Raw genomic sequence first — 20037 nt, 5'->3', positions numbered from 1 at the left:
TTGAACTAATTCCTTTATCATCCATGCTTCTGTTACGCGTAATACTAATTTTACTCTTCAGTTCAAGTTGCTGTGCTAAGCACACAGGAAAGTAAGCCCACTGAACTCAGTGGGATTTGCTTCTGAGTAGATGTGCATTGGACTGTGTTCTTCAAGCTGAAAACTGTATGCCCACTTACTTGGTAGAAAACCCCCTTGATAGTCAAGTACAGAATTGCATTGTTAGCATCAGAATATATTGGTCACATTCATTGTCTAAATGACGATACACTACAGAAGGCAACATCTTACATATAAAATACATGAGTAGAAATTCATTGCCTGCTTTGTATGCCCAATCCTATCGAGGAGGGCCGCACAAATCCTTTGAAAGAGCTGGTTTGGAAAGTGCGGGAGCAGGTCTTTTCAAATTGTCAAAGAAGTTACTTTGCTTTGTCTCATGCGGAGATAGCCAAGAGCAGCTCTTGAAGCAACTGTGAGATCATGGAAGAAAATGAAGCTGTTTTAACTATTTAAAAATAGTGTTTTGTAAGTGCTCCTTCATATCTCTTTCAAAAGGTTAGCACAGCCCTAGTGATGCAAGTTCTGTCTAAGAACCCCCAGCCAGGCTCTGCAAATGTTTTGGAAAAGGTACATACACAGTTAATAAATTTGCTTTTGTCCAACAACTATAATTTTTATGTCTTCCCTTATCTCTGTCTTATCAATTTCTAATAAAGCTAATCATTTTACTGTCCTTTCTTCTGTACCAGTTTTTTGCCCTATGCTGCAAAGGATTCATTTGTTTTGCAACAGAGGCACTCTGTATTAGACAGACAAGAAGCATTTAGAAAAGATAGAAGAAGGATGCCTTGTTTAAGGAAGATGAAGAGAAGCAGTTGTGCTCAAAATGTATACAAAGGGATCACCAATGGACTTTTTACAAATGTAACTGAAATAAATTTACCTTATTTTCATACTCACAGTATTTCTTTTAATAGCTACAGGATAAATCCTGCTACGGTGTGCACCAGGCTGAACAACAAATCAAACACATCTGTATGTCATAGTCCAATAGGTACTTGACAACCTTCTTGCTTCTGTAGTCCTGGACTGGCATTAAAACCAAAAGATTTGTTGGCATCCAATGGTGAGCTGTCAGATACGGGTTAGTGGAGTACATTCACTTTGATGGGTCATATTTTGACTGACTGAGTTTACACCATCCAGTTATCTACCAACAAGGATGATCAAAGTGAAAGTTTTACCACTTCTTCCAGATGTAATCCATCACCCTACTTAATCAAATCAAAGGCAAAATGTCACCAGATGCAAAAGGATTTGGACTGCAACATTCATCATTTCCTTACAAAACATTTGTCTGCCCACCTGGAATATCAGGTTTGAGTTCTACCATGGCTTTGAAATTTCTGACACAGTCTACTTGGTGAAATAATACTTGAAATTACCAAATGCTCCTTTGGGGTAAAAATGATTTTTTTTCTCCAAACAAACAAACAAACAAACAACCCTTCCACTGCAAGTTATGAAATATGGACTATTTTCCTCAGACTGGAAAAAAATGGTCCAGTCCCTGAAAGTAAGTGCATACTAAAGCTTTAAGGCATTTTATCCATGTATATTCATATTTTGGTATACACAATCTTAAGTGCACACAGTTTTGTGGGGTAGATGGGTATTTTGGTCAGCATAATGTTAAATACTGATTTTGAAAATGTTCAGGGAATAAAAAAACACACTTTAGACTGCAATGCTATACACACTTACCTGGATATAAGCCTTACTGAACTCAGTAGGGCTTATTCCTGTGTAGATATGAATAGGATTGCACAGTTAGTGATGGTGATTTCAGCACATCTGTACCTGAAACAAACTGTAATTTAAAATAATATGAAGAACAAAAAAGAATCACTTCAATTGAATTTTCATAGCAATTTCCCAGTTAAGCTAATTTAAAAAAATCACAATTCATATTACATATATTAAGACATCCTTAATTCCAATCAGCACCACTACCTACACCACAGGAATTCAACTCATTTTTTCTGTATGTTAATCTGGTAACAATACAATTGTAATTAATTGTCTTGCTTTAGCTGAAAGATTGTCACAATTCAACATTTGGGACAATTTTTGTATAATAAGTCCTCAGTTATATTACATGGAATCAATCCATTTATTATATATATTTGTGTGTGTGTGTGTGTCCATGTGTGTGTGTGTGTGTGTGTGTATACCCCCCCCCCCCCACACACACATACATATTCCATGACTGGGAGAAATATAACAGTGGTTGATTAAAGAGCTAAACAGCAATGATATCGACTAGATGACCACAGTTTATCATGTAAGAAACAGAAGCAAACATACCCCACAATTTAAAGACTAATAAACTCTGTAAAATGTTATTGTAATTTGAACAACCAACACAATCCACATCAAGTCCCATTAAATCCCAAATTGTACAGTGATCATATAGAAAAGGCTTACCAAAGAAAGCTGAACTTTTGTGAGGGGGCAATCCTGTCAATATGCAGACACCTGCTATTAAAAAAATTATTACTGGGACTATTCAGTGCAAAATTCTCTGTGTGTCTGTCTTGATAGGATTAGGCTGAACGTGTTTTTGCAAAGGCGCCTCTGCAAGGCAAATCCTGAAAGTATTTATTGAGTTAGTCCCAGTTTGACAGTAAATACTTACAGAATCAAACCCAGTTTTATACATATACATTTCCCCTACACAATCAGGAAGTGGTTTCTACTAAGTTTTCTCCTACAACCAGGGGTTTAATGCATTTTAAAAGAAAACACTCAACAATTGCAAGTGAACATTTAGAGGCTGGGCTAAACATTGAGCTAATATATTCCAACTGCTATTGTGGTGGGAAGTCCCATACAAACAATAACATTACTAATCCTTTCATCACAGGTATTTTCATGTTCGGTAATAAGAAAAAAAAAATCACCCTGTTTGCTGCAGGAATCATCAGACTCCATGTGCTGGGGGAGGAATAAGAAAGCAGTTAACTTGACTATAGAGTTTGGATAAACAAATCTATTAAAGCAGCTCTCTATGGATGTGAAAAAGAATGCTGGGTTCTCTATTTGTGACATAGCTTTGAATTGTTTCTTTTTCCTTAAGAGAGTACTGACAGAAGATTCTGCAGTATTGCTCTGTTCTTCTGTTAAATGCATTCTAGAACTTTAAAGCTGCAATACAAGAGAAATTAAAGAGAATGGCTCTAGGCATTCAAACTTACAGGGAGCACAGCATGTGTGATAAACTCATACTTCCTGTTCTTGGTTTATATGTAACATTCTACAGGAGATATATGAATAGACTTTTATATTCATTGTGAAGCAACACAGAAAATATTGACTGCTCTCCTTACTCTACTAAGCTTGAATGTCTGGGCAGCCAAATGTCAGAATATTGCATTAAACCAATCCAATTAAGCTTTTCCATAAAAAAAATCTATGTAACAACATTTGATCAATAGCAGAACAAAACAGGAATACAGACTGCTTCATTGAATGGTGATAGCTCTAATATGTGAGTGCCCCCAGTTCTGGGTTGCAGAAATCCAGATGACCACTGGATGGCTGCAAAGAGTTAGCACTTCTCTGCTGCCATCTAGTGGGTCATCTGGAGTTTTACAACCCAGTTCTGGCAGCTAATCATCTAATAGTCATAATATGGATGTTCTTCCTTTTCTTAAGAATTGTCTGCTAGGTGTAATGCAGTGTTGTCCAAACTTGGCCACTTTAAGATGAGTGGACTTCAACTCCCAGAATTCCTCAGCCAGCCATGTTGGCTGGGGAATTCTGGGAGTTGAAGTCCACTCATCTTAAAGTGGCCAAGTTTGGACAACACTGGTGTAATGGATTCCCCTCTTAATCTATTAACATTTTATTTATGGAATAAAAGAGCAGGGTACTGAAAGGTATAACACATTTTAAACCTGGCAGGCATGTGAACGGATTGTGCTGATTCCTAACTAGAGATATTTGGGTGGATGATATTAAAAAGGCTGAACTTGTACTCAGTCAATAAATTTCCCTTTCTTCCAGCTCTAACGCGGTCAAGAATGGATACCCTAATCATTTATCTTAAAGTTACAGTTACCATTTATATGGATCGAAACCTGGTAGCTTTTTCAGTAGTCCTCTGAGATATTGCTAAATTGGGTTTTGCTTTTGAGACCTTCTTGTCTAAGAAACAACACTTTATCTGACATTCTGAGTCACTTTACTGCACTGTGTTATAAAAGTCTCAGCAACTTCAATTAAAGAAACAAGCTGTTATCATTCATCCTGAACCAGGGAAAAGCAGGGAAAAGGAAACTACCTCAGTCAAGCAACAGAGAGTAATTTCTCACTGTATGTCAGAGTCCAAGTGGAAGTCTATGCATTTGCTGAAGTATCCACTTACTTTATACCAGAATAGTATATCTACAGATACATGTTTGAGTTTTTAAAATCTTTTGTTAATTTGCAACATTTCCTGTCAAGCACATACGATACTATAAATTTGCAATTTCTCCCATTTTCTTCTGTTAAGATTATCTATTTAGAATGACAGAACTACAAGTTCCTTACTAGACTGTGCAGACTAATGTCTAACTTAGAGTTATTTTTAGGGTTAATTTGTGTTGGAACAGGGATTGTAGAATACATCAAGGTCCCTTCCGGGGGAGAAAATGCGACATTATGCTAAGACAAGGATAGAGAATTAACACTATGGCAACCAGATGTGTAGCACAAAACATTTGAAAAAAAATACTGACTTCTTACAAGTTGCATTTAAGATAAATTATGAGTGAGGAGGGAAAAGCTCTTTTATACCCCTATTCTGTGTTCTGAAAGTTCTAAATATGCATGTTTCAGAATAACATTATATCCATCTGCATTTTTCTATAATTTTCCCTACATTGTGTGGCATAATATCATAATCCAGCATTTACGTGACCTCTCTCTCCTTAGTACACATAAAACAGGTGAAGATTATGGCACAGTTACTGCAAATGTTTGAGAAATTCTTCAGCCACGTGTTTATGTAGGAGAGGAAACAGTCATTTATTCTTTAAGCAAACTAACATTTGAGTACCAATGATACATTAGCACATACCTATGTAGCATCTGTGCCCTGTTATTGGAACAGATGCTATTCCTGATGTCTGTGCACATGAATGTACGTATCTTAAAAACATGTAGGTTTTAAAAATATTTTTAAACATTCTGACCATTCAAAAGATTAAGCTTTTACTGAGATTATATACTAAACAGGAAGAACAATGCCGAAATGCAAATTTTGATGTTGCTTATTAACATTTAGTAAAATAAAGCAAAACTCACTTCCTCTGCAGTCTTTTAAAAATCATGACACAATATGAACAAATAAAAGGGGCTACATTCATAAAGAAGCCTCTGAGATATCTGCTGTTTTTCTACAGATTTGGCGGGGGGGAAACTTTAAGTACCATCTATTTACTCTGTCTGCTTCTGTTCTCAATGTTTGGATAGTTCCTTTCCCCAATGGCACAGCCAATAGCACCTTTGTTCTTAATAAGAGATTCAGTACCCTTGAACTTAGCATCTACCAAAATATATATATGTATATATATATATATTTATATAATCTCCCATCCGAGAGGAAGAGAAAAGCAGTATCTTATGAAGGCACACCCATGCTGAACAGACAAGAAAATCAAAATCAAAGCTTAACTGCCCTGGGCAGTCATATTACAAAGCTCATTCTTGAAATCTGAGTGTCATGCTAGAAGAAAATCTAGATATGTATTCTATTTTTGAAGAGATGAATCAAAGCTAATGTTATTTAGCTTTTTCTGTTAAAAAAAAAAGATTCTGTGTCAATACAGATAGAATCTTATTTAAAGAGGGAAATGGATGCTTGTATTGCAGCCTTAAAGATCACATTTTTTTTTAAACTGCAATTATTTGGGTTCTTTTAATGTAAACTATTGTCTGCAACTTGGCAGACCATGACTGAATGCTTTTGAAAAGTTATAGATTACAAACATGAACTCACAATTAATATCCTCTAAAAATAATTTCACATCTTTCAAAAAGGAAAAAAGAGAGAGAGAAGGGAAAAGAAAAAGGACAATGTGTACTTCTTCACAAGGTAATGCAGCTAATAAAAAAGAGAGTAGAATTAAAGTATTTACATAATGAGCAATTCTACAGAAGGCAATCATTCCCATATAAGCACTGCTGATTATATCCCACGACGTTTTTTAACCAACTCTACCAGATTGGATCCAGTCATCAGCACTTTCAAAGAATCCTTAAAAGCTTTTCATGGTTCTTTACATTTATTGTAGAACGATGTTCTTCAGGTACATTATGCTGGTGTAAGAGGACAGTGTCAACACAAGGTACCAGCAGGACAAGAGAACTTCAGCGCCCCCAGTGATCCCAAGCTGGGTAGTACTTGGAGCTGGAAAGAGAAGAATACAGAGTAGTTAAATATTAATGCTGCTTCACTACCACTGTTCATTATTTTGTTTATTTACTATAGGTTATTTTTTTTAAAAAAACGGCAAGTTAGGATGAGTTCATAAATATGTTTCAAAAATAGCAGCCATCTGCTACACACAGCTGAAGAGATAGAAATGAATAGGAAAAATGTATACTTTTGGAAAGGTAAGTTATCCAAGGAAGGGCTGTTCTTAGCAAGGTTTTATGATAAGTCTATATGCGTTGAATTAATCCTCCTCAATTTGGCATGAAATCCTGGAAAAGGAAATGTAAGTATGTCTGACAATAATTACTGGAGACAGGTCTGGATCTTTTTTTTTATGGACAGTGCATTTTCCTGCTCTAATGCAGGAAATGTAAGATCTATATTCTTTATTAGGATAAAAATGTCTCCATGTACAAGATTCATTCTATGCATCACTTTTCTTTCAACCTGATACCGTTCTTGATTTTCTGCTTCTATCACTTATGAAGTGTCTCAGCACGATGAAATAATTTAACATGGTTAAATCAAAAGACTGAGATGTTAAGTTTCTCAGTTCAGCAGGACTACATCCCCCCAACTGGGATGGCTTTGGAAAAAACATGACCTCAAATTGCCAGAGGTTAATTATTTTGGCCTTAGGTAACTTTAGGTGAACCTCCTCTGATAATCTCAATGAATGAGGGACATTCTTTTGGCCTGAACCCAAGCCATGAAGGTCTTTAAAGCTCTAACCAGCACTTTGTACTTCTTCAGAAAAAAACCTTCCAACCAATGTAATGCTCTTAACCCAAAGGAAAGAAGAACTGTTCTCAGCATCTTGACCACTAGTAAACAGACAAGTACATCACATTTCTCTGTGGTATATTCCAGCAGAATAAAATTGATAATGCTTTCTGAATCAGCTGGTTTATAGAACTTTGACTCTTCCATCTGAATGATAGCCATTTGACTTGTGACATGAGAAATCAAACTTTATTCCTTATTATAATGCAATATTATTATTTCCCTGCTTGTATTGGAGATATATACTACCCCCTATTGTAGAATATAGAACATGGCGCAAATACAATTCTTAACACATTAGTGCCCTAGTGTTCTGACTTATATAGAAAAATCATGAATGTCATCACAAATCAAAAGTATCTGAAATTTATTTGGTGACAATCTGGAATTAATTTGTTTCCTTTGCTTAGCCACTCCTCCCTAGCCATCTTATCCAGGGTAAGATTTCAAGACTCATTTAGAAATCCTTTTTCAGGATATGTATAAAATTTAGCTTTGATTGAATGGACAATTTCTCCTCCAAGGAAAACATTCCTGTCTTATTGCAAAGTTTGACATTTGATTTCTTGATAATAATTTGCAACGAGCATTTCTTTGCCAGAATTTCTATAAGCTTGGCCTTATGACATGTAGTTGTTATTAGGAAAAAGGAGGACAACTTTTAAGACCTAAAATGGTGCTGAAACTGTAGATTAATGGGGAAGTTTGTAATTGAAAGCTACTGCTCATCAAAAAAAGTTATGAAAAACCAACACTTGTTTAACTCTTTGAAAGTAATCTGAAAAAGGGAAAAAAGTATTCTCAAAATATGCTTCTTCATTAGACTCAAAGTACAGTAATACCTCGGTTCACGAACGCTTCTGTTCACGAACAATTCAGTTTGCAAACAGCAGTGTTCGCAAATTTTGCTTCCATTCGTGAACACCGCATCGGGTGATGAACATGACCTGAAAACATCTTCCCTGCTCTGACACGTGGTTGTGGCTTCCTCTAGGTGAGATCACGGTTGCAGACAGACACTTGCTGTGAAGCTTTTTGGTGTCGCCTCAAGCAAGGTTAGTGTTCTCTCTCTTCATACTGTACTGTACTGTACTTTGTTTCATATTTTTGTGGTTAAAAAAAAATACATATGGTTCAGAACGGATTAACCTTATTTACATTGAACCTTATGGGGAAATTTGATTCGGTTCGCGACCAATTCGGTTTGCAACCAGAATCGTGGAACAAATTAAGTTCATGAACCGAGGTACCACTGTACCTTGTATTAAAACTGGTTTATTGTTAAAAGATGTGAACAGTGGTTCATAACAGTGTTGGAAGGCGTTCTTTGTGAATGTAAGGTATAATCCCTATTAAATTTTCTGTGGTAGGTTATAATGTCATATAATAAAGAAATTAGTTTATTTTTATATGCCCTGTACCATGATTTCTTGTTACGCTATGTTTGAGAAATAGAGTGATTGTGTGAGACCGAGTTATCTCAACTTTTGTCATCTTCTTGTAAGACCTCTTGTGTAGAGAATATGACCTGTGCATTTTATTCTTTGGACAATGACTTATACTGAACCAATGGCTGAACTTCGCCACATTTCTCAGAATCAGATCACGTTCCTCAAAAAACAAAACTATTGTAACTAAGTAATTTGCTACCACTTTATTTCATCATACTTTTGTTGAAGAACTTAAATAGTGGAAATTATGAAGAATGGAGAAAGACAGTTTGATGTAGTGGTTAAAGTGCCAGACTAGAAACCAGGAGACCATGAGTTCTAGTCCTCCCTTAGACATGAAAGCCAGTTGGGTGATTTGGGTCAGTTACTTCCTTTCAGTCTAATGCACCTCACAGAGTTGTTGTGGGAAAATAGAAGATGGGACCATTATGTACACTGCCTTGAATTGTACAAAATAAATGTGGGATATAAATCTAATAATTATAATAATTTGTATCGATCCCCATGGTGTGTTGAAAAAAAAAGGTCATAGGGCTTCTCTATCTAGTCCAACTTGCCAAATCCATATTTTGCATGCGGAATAATGAAAAAAATGGCTTTTCAGCCAACAGTACTGAACAATTATTGACACTTGAATGAAACATGTTGTTTAAGTATACCTTTAATAAACAATCTGAGATCCAAGCAAATCTGCAGCTCGTCTCTCTTCTCCCTCAGTTAATTAAATATACTAACTTATTGCATAAAGACAATCAATCTGGCTAGACTCTCTTCTTTCTCTAAAGCTTCAATGAATTTTATGTCTTTCCACCCATGCAAGTAATATCTTTTGGATCCATCTGTAAGAAATGTAACTGCTAGATCCACGAATCTATAAATATTGCCTAAATTTCTCCAAGTTTACTGAAAATCCCATGACATTTGTGGAGTTACCGTATGTTGCAGAGTTCCTTTTATCTTCCTTTGATCCGGCTTAAAGCTTGGTGCATTGAGCTGTTAGAAGCAGCAGAACAACATCATTCTGGGCAAATCCACATGGAATGTTGGTGCTACTCTCTAAAAGCACCACAGCCCTTATTCTCACACAGGCTTTGTCCTTGGATAGTTGAGTCTCCCCCCCCCCCAACTTAGCTGCTAAAAACGCCAACAATTAACCTTCCATTCTGCAATCTGAGATACTTCACTGAGCTTCAGGGTAGACAACTTTTCCATTGATGGGAATGTCTGCCAGTGCCCATCCCATCTCAGTGACCCTCTCCACTCCCTTCAGCTGTGATGTCTCTGGAACATTAGGTTGCCCTGGCACTGGGATCTGGTTTTTTTGCAGCCAGATCAGTTTCTCTTTTTCCTTAAATGACGGCATAACAAAGCAATGTTATTGGAAAGGAAATTTGGCCAGAGACTTAAAAGTGTAGCATAACTCTAGTAATTCTTTTTTTAAAATAATTTTATTGAAGTTTTTAAATAAACATAGTAAAAACTAATACAAACTAAACTAGAAGAAAAAAGAAACAGAAAAGTACAGAAAGCATAGAAAAAAGAAAAAGAAAAAAGAATAGAAAAGGAAAAAAATAGACAATAATAAAGAAGTGACCTCCAACCTTTATCACACCAAGCATAAGCTAATATATTAACTTTTCACCCTCTTTTAAAGTTACAAATAAAAACAAAAAATCCTTTCCCCATAGCTTAACTTTTATCTATTCACACTCCAGAAATCATCATTTTTTCAGTCCTAATTCAGCAAAAAGTCCATTAGGAGTTACTAGAAATATCAAACAAATAGTTTATCCCTGATCAAATAGTCCAACTTTATATTTCTTCTTTGTGCTCTACACAATCTTGACATTTAAATCCTATGGCATTGCAGAATTTGATCTTTCATCACTCTTTGGTATTTAAAAGAAGTCTTCAATGCTTTCATCAGCTTATTTTGTAAGTCCCTTAAAGAGGCATTGGCCAGGATTTCTTGTCATGGCTGTTCCATACCCAGATCCTTTTCTTCCCATAAAGAGGCATCATGCAGCTGTTCCATGTCCAGATTCTTTTCTTGATTTGCCTTTTGTATTCCCATTTTGTTGTCTTCCATGCCTTCAAACTCTGTAATGTCTATGTCAGGTAGAAGTTTTTCTCATCATCTTCTAAAAGTTTATCTATTGAAATCTGTATTCTTTCTGAGGTGTTAGTTATTAATATTTCAGCCCATGTAAAAAAACTCTTTAAGGTAAGTTACAGCTGGCTTAGCCATTTTAACTCTTTTCTGCCTGGTCCTTTAATTCCCCTTAGTGTCCTTTTTCAACCTTCATCAAGCCTCAGATCCTAATATGGATTTAGTTCAATTTCTGTCATTTCCCATGCATATATTATTTAATTATATACTTGTTTTTCAAATCTTACAGCAAAAATAACCAATATTCCAAATCTCTCTGGTCTCCCAATCTGTTTAAAACTTTCTTAAATCCAAATCCTTTTTTTTTTTGCTTTTTGCCTATTGTATATTATTTTAAATTCTTGAGACTCTATTTAAAATTTATTAAATCTGAAGAAGGCAAAACTCACCAGGTGTCAAATTGAGCTCACAGTTTTGAAGATTTCTAATATCCATAAAGTGGTTAAATTGAACATTTCCAAAACTGTGATTCCAGAAAGTGATTTGGCTGGCTTTGTGTCCTTATGAAAGGCTCTGCCGCTGCTGAAAGCAAGTTGTTGTTGCCCTCGGCTTCCAGTGCTCAAACCTGTAGAAGACCACTGTTTTATGGCTTCCTCACAAAGAGCTGCTATTCAGAGCACTTGTGGGAGTTCTCCTGATCTCTCCTTCTCCAGAGAAATTTGAAGGACCAGTCTACTCGCTGGTCTTTCATTCTGCACAGTGGTCATCATCTCTGTTTGTTTGCAGAGACATCTTCAATCAGCCATGACTCACACTGGAAGCCCGTAACCCTAGTAATTTTCACCACGTATGTGATGATTCCTGCTATGGGCCTTTATGAGAACTGCTCTGGGGAAAATAGGTTTGGGGAGTATTTGGTGGTGGCAATGGCAGTCATATAGAGGTGACCTTAGGAATACAAAATGATTTATTCAGTTTGAGAAGCTCTGAAGAAATGGTTGTCTTTTCTAACTTTGATTCCATTAGAAATAATTTAGCTCATTTGTAGTCTAACATATAAGATCTATGGTGGCCACAAGGTAATCATTTTTTTTTTTTTCCTTTAGGGGATGCCTAATACTTGTTTTCACTACTTTAAGTCCACATTTTAATTCAATGGCCTATAAATGTCATTCATAAGTAAGTATTTGGCAATCTGAGTTTCTGCTAAATAAGAATAGTTAAAAATGTAGTCTTAAAATAAATCATCCATTTTTTAGGATTACAAAATGAGATTATCCTGAAAATGAAGGGGCATGGCAAGTTCCCTGTTCCAACAGACTGTATTTCAGCAACGTTGTTTTCCTGCACTCAAGGTGTTCTTGTATCTCAGTTTATTCTCTGATCCCAACTTTTTAGTCACTTCTTGATTTTGTCTTCTGAATTGTTCTTTGATGCTGATTACTGCCTTTTATCATAACTCAGCCTTGCCTAACTTGGTGTTTTCCTGGCTTGTTTTTGATCTGTAATTGTTGAAGTTTATTAAATCTGGACCAAGGCAGGGTGGGGAAGACTGTCATGATTTCTGATTCCCTGCTCTCTGCTTAGATAGTAACTCTGGTAAATCTGACAGTAACACATATTCAAGAGATTTCTCAGATCACTCCACCAATCTGGGTGCTAATGAGGCAGTGCAGGTTTAAAACAGATAAAACTTGTTTAAAACAGATAAACCAAAATAACATCAGCAACCCAAAACACCAAAAGTCCTATAATTTAAGACCTAATATATGGAGAAATAAAAATGGCTTAAAATATATTACTTTGGTGAGGATGATGAGCTTGTAAAATATATTTCTTCTGCTTACTTGTTCTGTCATTGCAATAGCTATATGAGATCAGAAAACATTTTTAAAAGTATTATTCATGTCATGTTTGTTTTTTTTGTTAAATGCACAAGCATAAAGATGATGCAAGGGAGAGGAAGAAACAAACACAATACTTGTATTATTCCATATAAATTCTTAAAACATAAAGTTTTGGCCCAAAATTAGTTGGGGAAGTTATTCCAAGGGAATAACAACAAAGGCAGAGGGTGTGCACTCAGCACATTTAAACAACGTATCAAAGACTGGAAGTCCAACAGGACCAGTCTGTTCTACATAAGAACATTTTTCTCAGCAGGCAAGTCCCTTTTTACAAACCAGCAAGATACTTACAACACATAACTGTTTCCAAATTCCAAAGAGCACTAACTTTAGCACGCTTCTGTCAGATTCAGCTGGCATGGCATGGCAAGGCGAACGCTGCTGCTCAGCTTCACCTAGTCAATTTCACTGCCCTAGGTGCTAGCAGTGAAAAAGGGGAAGTTAGCCAAGACCGCAAACTGATTGCTGACACCTGGCGGCACTTAACTCAAACCGCAAGAGGATACTTTGTATCAGCGCCGGCTTCCCTTGAGCGCTGTAGACAAAGGAACGCGCAGAGACTCTGAAGCGAAGCAATCAGCGAGCGATTGAGAACTCCCGGCTTTGTGCACAAACAGGAAAACCCAACAAAGGCAACAACAGCACAACCCACAGACGGCAATCAGAAAGACAAAAGCACTGGACTGAATCTGCCATTTGGGCGAGGGGGGATTACTGCGGGTAATCTGTAACTAAGCAACGGGTAAAGCGTGGGAATGGGGAAGCTATAAAATACCATGTAAGCTATGCCAAGGCAACCCTGGCTTTGTGTGTACTTACTTATGTTACGCTTGAGTAAACTTCTTTGCTGAACACACGTGTCATGGGAGTTTCTCTGAGACGAACGGGGTAAACCTTACAGCTTCAACATTCTCCCCACAGCAGTTTTGGAGGGCCGATACAAAAAAAGGTCTCTAGGAACTGAGCCTGGGCCTCTGTGGGCAAGGGGCTGTTGAAACTACAGCTCATGTCCTGCTACACTGTTCCCTCTATAAGGGCTCAAGGATTTGCCTTATAACTCCTTACCTGGTAAAACACCTGGGAAATTCTGATCTTTTTATGTACAGTTGTTATCAGATCAGCATGATTCCATCTCCTTGAACGTAGCTAAATTTTGTTACACTGCCTGTAAAGTTAGGCAGACTTTGATTACCCACTGACAAACCCACCACCAATTGTAATATTTATCTTGTTTTGTTTTTACTTTATTTTTATTTTTAATGTGTTTTGTTTGAAATTCTGATCAGTAACCATAATAAAAAATATTCATAGTCCCAACAAAGGCAACAGACACTTAAGTGTCCTGAGAGGAAGTGAACTATGCAGGAAGTTTTAAATGGCAATTTTTCCATTCACATGGCAGCAAGGCAAATAAGCTATAGATAATTAGGGAAGATATACCAGCGGGAACACCTCATAAGGAACTCATAAGGAACAATGCATTAAGCATTGTTTCTCTTCTTCTGTGGGATCAATAATGGGCAGGAAACTGCCCATTATGAGTATAGACAGAGCTGCAGAGTACGTGTGCGAAGAGAAGACGCCTACGTGTGCGTCTTGTTTCACACAAAGCAGCTGGTTACTTTAAAGCCTGAGATTCATGTATTTCTGTGCATTTTCTTTTATGCCTCAAAGTCAATGGTACTCATTAATTAATTCTAGTGAACTCTAAAAGCAAAATGCAGAAGCAAAATGTTGCCTTTATCCACATGTTGTTAGGATGAGTTTGGTTGGTATTTCAAGTGTTACTGGTTTACAAAATTAGGCTACAATTAAACTAGTTGAGCACCCTGACTCAGTAAGCTTACATTTAAGTTTCATAAAGTTGTTGGTAATCAGCTTCCAAAATGAATAACAATTGGTTTGACACAAAATATCCACAATGCCCTTCAAGAGTAAAGTTAAGAGAGGTAGAGATGCAAATCAAGGTCTGACCTCAATTTTGCAAGAAGCCCCAGATATAAAATACTGGCAAAGTAGGTGAATTAAGCAAGGTTGAAGTTGTTGAAGCAAATTAAATGAAGTCAAAGTTGTCAAAATGAATTAAGCAATTTGAATTCAATGAAGCAAATTATTCAAAGACAACATTTTTAAATGGACCAAGTCAATTTCATCTCCTCTGCTAATGATGAGAACCTTTAGATTTTTATCCATAGATCTGAAAAACTCTCCACATTTCAGCTAGAAGCTGAGACTGTCCAATAAAGAATACAATCTGCATTTCAAACCTGTACATGAGAAGTTTATTCAACCACTAGGACAAATACTTCTGAAACTTCACAGATTATTAAAATACTCCTATATGAGTCTATCCAGATAAATGTCCTCTATGGAAACTCTAAGAATTATATGAATATGCAGACTTCACGGGAGTACTTAGATCAACTAAGGTTTGAGTAAGCATTCTTTTGAAGCTGCTTCTCAAAGTAATGTGGTCTCCTCACTTGAAGGGTGAGGTGTAGCATCTGCAATGCTTTTATTGCTTTGTTTGACTGGGCAAGGGACTAGAATAAGCAGCCAAGACAGAAAATCCTGATGTTCATGGTAAAAAAATTAATGCCAAGTTTTAATTCTTCTAGAAAACCAACATTGAGTTTAGCTAGTACATAAGCACTAGCTCCCTGCCATTGCACAGCTGGATAGCAAGCAAGCAAGCAAGCAGTGGGCTAGCAGAGCAGGAACAGAATTGGTTGCAATTGCTGAGTTGGATTTCTAGTCCGGCTGGTGGATGTAATTTGTTATGTTTCAAAAAATGTAACTAATTACAAAGCACTGATGTACTACACTTCTATCTATAGTCCCTCTAGTTCTGAGATGCTTCCTACTTCTACTGTTTGCTTTGTCCTTTTACTGGGCATATGGGCTTTCAAATATTTCCAAACAAAGCACCCAACCTTTTTATTTTCTTAGAAAACGTATGGAGAAACATATTTTTTTCCAACATATTAACTTTCTATTTTTCAAAATTGGTATTTTTTTTACAATGTAAACACCATGAAGATGGCAACAGAAATGCTTGTGGGTGTTATCATAGCCCTAGAACTCCAACCAAATTTGTTGGGCATTTATTTATTGTGTTGTATAAATTATTATTTATAACTTAGTAGGTGGGTCACTAGGCAATTTTGGTTTCTTTAACAAAGTATAATCAAACCAAACTTGGCATTGATGATGTGAGAATGTTATTAAATCTGTACCCTATCTACAACATCTGAGCATTTTAAGCAAAATGCCATTATCAATAGTAGTTAGGACTTCAATTACGGCATTCAGCTAGATCAATAGTTATTGACAAAGATAACTGTACAAATATAATGATTTCTTCACCATTCCCCACCACAATGGAGATCTCTCCACTTACACTGACCTTGCCAATATGTTGGAAGAGGAAATCACAGGTAATGGCTTTGCAGACTTGACAACCCATTCCAAGGCCCCAACCATTCACCAATATCCAATGCAAAGCGCTAATTATTGTGGACTGTTTGGAATTATAAGGTTTTAGTCCATTAATGAATGACTGAGTGACTGCTCTCTCCTATCTACTGCCAAAACCAACCCGCTTATCTTTTTGATTGTGGGCTCGAGAAATAGAGGGAGCAGCTACCCACTTCCACTGGCCATCTTTCTTGTATAGTTCTCCATATTTCTAATAATAACTTTGGTTGGGGAAAAATCCTTTATTTCCCTAACTCTGCCATCAAAGATTATATGAAGAAGATAGTATTTCTATTCCTGAGTACTTCCAAAAAAGATTTCCCTTCCTAGTCTTCCTGCACAACAAAGGGGAACACAACCAGGCAGTTCAAAATGACAATTGCCACTGACACACACTTTGAGTAGAAAATAGTAATTGAATTTCTCATAGCTGAGGAGATCTTACCAGCTGAGATTCACCCCTGCATGAGGAATGTATACAGACCTCTCCATGTTGTGAATGCTGGATGTATTCTTTGAACATTGAGTTTAAAGCTAGACCTTTCGGCAGCCAGCAGGAATAACTATTAACAAAGAGAATGCACAGATTGCAATTAAACTGGTCTGTAAAGGCTGATGACCCACATGGTACAAGTTGAAAAGAAACCTCTGAATTAGGAGTTCAGTGGCTAACTAGCCACTAAGGCCACGTGCACTGAAAGCTGTGGGAATAACAAAGAAGCATTGCACTCTCTCACATCACAATAAGAACAAGGACATGGTTCTGGAAAGTATCTATCCATAGTGAGGAAGACTTAAAAAGAAACAACATATGTTTTTGTAAAAGAGAGAGAAAGAGAGAGAGAGATCAAAAAGCAGCTGTCTTAGGTCTGATTCTATTACTGCAATGTTTTAGGACCCTCAGGAAATATCACCAAGGAATAAATCACACCAAACTCTATGGGATTTTTTTTTTTTAATTAGATTTGTACAGTATAGGATTTCACATGGTTTTCATGTGGTAAAGATTTGCGGGTTAATTTGCCAATTAATGCTAAACCATGACGTGAAGCAAAAAAAGTGGCACAGAGAACAGAAATAGTAAAATCATAATCCCAAATTTCTATCTACCTATACTTTCTCTGTACTCTATCTCTCTATCTGTATCTATACATATTTAGTCTATTTTTCATGAAAATTAATCTTAACGTTGAAGTTTAACACTGGAAGCTCTCTCGGTCATGGTTCTCTTCAAGTTACCAGAGCACAGAAATACATCTCTATACACTAATTTCCTTGGAACAATCTTCATATAAATCAATAGAGCTTACATCTGAGTTTATTACAAAGAACAACCGGGCTCTATGTTTATTTTGTAATTCTGCATTAACTGCCATTGCAAACAAAAATACTTTAATGTTTGCTAATTAAAGTCCTTTTTTAAGCTTAGCTGAGTACAAAACACACGAGATATGGTAATATTAATGGGAGAAAAGCATAAAGGTGCATCACATTCTGTTTTCTTTGTGGCTGCACAGTCCCCTGAGTTGGCAATTTAATTGTGTTTTGAATAGTAGACTTAAATTCAATTCCTCATTTTCCCTGTAAGAGGAAATCAGTGGCACAGCTGTCACCCTCTTGACAGTATTTGCTTCTTATTATGCACAGAGTATGAGATGAACAAAACACAATTTTTACTCCACATGGAGAAGTTTTACCAGCTACCTTCCATTTCCAAGAACATAAAATTAGCCCCCAATTCAAGAACTTTTGTTTGTACAAGCAGTACTTTCAGTCACAAACCTCACCAATCAAATGAATTCTGAAAGATGTTGAAGCAAGAGAACAGTGGGGTAGTTTTAAATATTAGTTCTGTTGATTACAAAGGAAAATTAAATTACAAATCAGTATGGCAAACCAACATTTCATTTATATCAAAAATCAAGCCAGGAAGATCAATCAGAATGAAAGTTTTTTTTTAAAAAAATCATATTTAAACAGTTCATCTGTGTAGGAGGCAGTTGAGATTGCTGTGACTTCTTAAATGAAGTCTGGGGGAAAATTATGCAAATCTGCTTTACTCTGTATGAAGTGGAAGCTTAAATCACATCTAGATTGTGAAAACACGAATGTGCCAAATTCTACCGTTTATCCTTTGTTTTTAAATTGTGTTATTTAGAAAGGTAGTTTCAAGTAAGCAAATGAAATATTTAGATGGCTTCTGTTGCTGTTAGATCAGACAATTCTAATGCAGCAGGAAGAAAAATAAGCTCCAGTTGCTTGACATGCACAACTTCTTGATATGTGACCATCCCATTACATTAACAGCATTACTCCATCTTAGAATTTGCAATGAGCTGCAAGTTGAGTTTATTGCCTAAACTGGAAGACATAAATCTCCAAATCAAAAAGAAATCAGCAACCCATTTTATCTCCAAGTGCACCAAGGTTCTCCGTGTATGCTAAGAAACGTACAAATGAAGGATGAGAGGCTGTATTTGTAATATAATATGCATGCATGTATCATTATGTACTGTGATGGGAGATGTATATATGCTATATTGCTATCCCTTCATTGATAAGGGCTATCACAATGCTGGATGGTGCAATTTTCTGGAATGCACTAGTAGATGGTAAAAGCATAAGAGGTTTCCTTTTTGTGAATTCCATTATGAGCTGACTTGCTCTGTACTGCGTGGGCTTATCCTGATATTATTTCCTTCCGTTCCTGAATATACAGAAGTAATTTACACCTCTAAAGAAGCCCAATCAAAACAGATTTTAAAGTTATACATCTTAAGGGAAATTGTTTTTTAGATTATTGTTTTGAAAAACTTGAAATAAAAATAGGAATATTAGAAAAATTTTAAAATGTGATGGTTCCAAAACATCAAACAATACAATGCACGTTTCTCTTTCAGTTGCAAGGTTCAACTTTACTGAGATGACCGCTTGTATGAAACTGGGCTCATCAAAGCTGTAAGCCCAAACATTTCCCTCCTAATTGAGTAGGGTTTATTTTCTTGGTCTGGATTGCTTCCAGCTAACATAGGATGGTGCCCAAAGATTTGCTGCATTTAGACAAGTTTTTTAATGCAACGTATCAGTTTCTACAGACCTTATATTCTAGAGGAATAGTTTCTCAAATTCTTTGCATATAGTATTACAGATATTCCCAGAGTTCATCTTTTCCTAAAAATAACTGTACATCAAAAGCATTTAATGATTCCAGCAATGCATCTACTGGTTGTGATTTGCAACTATTTTTTAAAGAGAAAAATTTGGCAAAACAGTGAATGGTATGAATATTATGGTTTGCCAGGATCAAAATCTTTAACTGAATCTTAATTTGTTTGCTCTGTTTGGGCTATTTCTGCTAGCACATTCTTCTGTCAGCCATTGCCATATCATATCACTATTCCAAAAGGTGGTCCAGCTCCCAGAGAATGAGGAGGGTTATTCCATTTATCAAACAAAATTTAGGATCCAAGCCAATGTATTTTCAGCAGATAAAATGTTTTACAATGTGTGTAAACAGAAATGAACATGGAACTTTATTAGTATGTCCTATGGGCAACACATGGACGAACAGAAATGAGTTTTACTGCCAATAGCAATCTTTCATTTATGAAAGAATAGCAATTGCACTGTGACTATGGGAACAATCCAAAAGAGCAAACAATACAATGCACGTTTCTCTTTTGTGTCCAACCAGGGTCAGGGAAATCCATAATGTATATGTGTACTAGCTTGCAGATTACTATGCAGAAGTTTCAGCTATATCCTAAAAGAATCAAAATCAGGAGTCTTCAGATTTTATCTTTTAAGAAAGTATGGAATTTT

The 20037-nt window shown here is 36.3% G+C and overlaps 1 protein-coding gene across 2 annotated transcripts in view; it reads right to left on the bottom strand.

Annotated features, from left to right (window-relative positions):
- Window positions 1-232: 232 nt before the first annotated feature.
- Window positions 233-20037, bottom strand: part of NEGR1 (neuronal growth regulator 1) — a 566285-nt gene continuing 546480 nt past the window's right edge. The window contains exon 8 of one of the 2 annotated variants that reach the window (XM_088153540.1): window positions 233-6460. In XM_088153540.1, coding sequence (XP_088009666.1) covers window positions 6336-6460 — 125 coding nt within the window. In that variant the 3' untranslated portion in view covers window positions 233-6335. The remainder of the gene's footprint in view (window positions 6461-20037) is intronic. The other variant, XM_088153541.1, reaches the window with a different exon arrangement.

The sequence above is a fragment of the Python bivittatus genome, unplaced genomic scaffold, assembly GCF_059951505.1.
Source record: "Python bivittatus isolate LINGU-HERP-01145 unplaced genomic scaffold, Pbiv_v1 ctg000700_np1212, whole genome shotgun sequence".
Lineage (NCBI taxonomy): Eukaryota > Metazoa > Chordata > Lepidosauria > Squamata > Pythonidae > Python > Python bivittatus.
The sequence above is the reverse complement of the archived record's forward strand: the minus strand, read 5'-3'. Positions and strand labels throughout refer to the sequence as shown.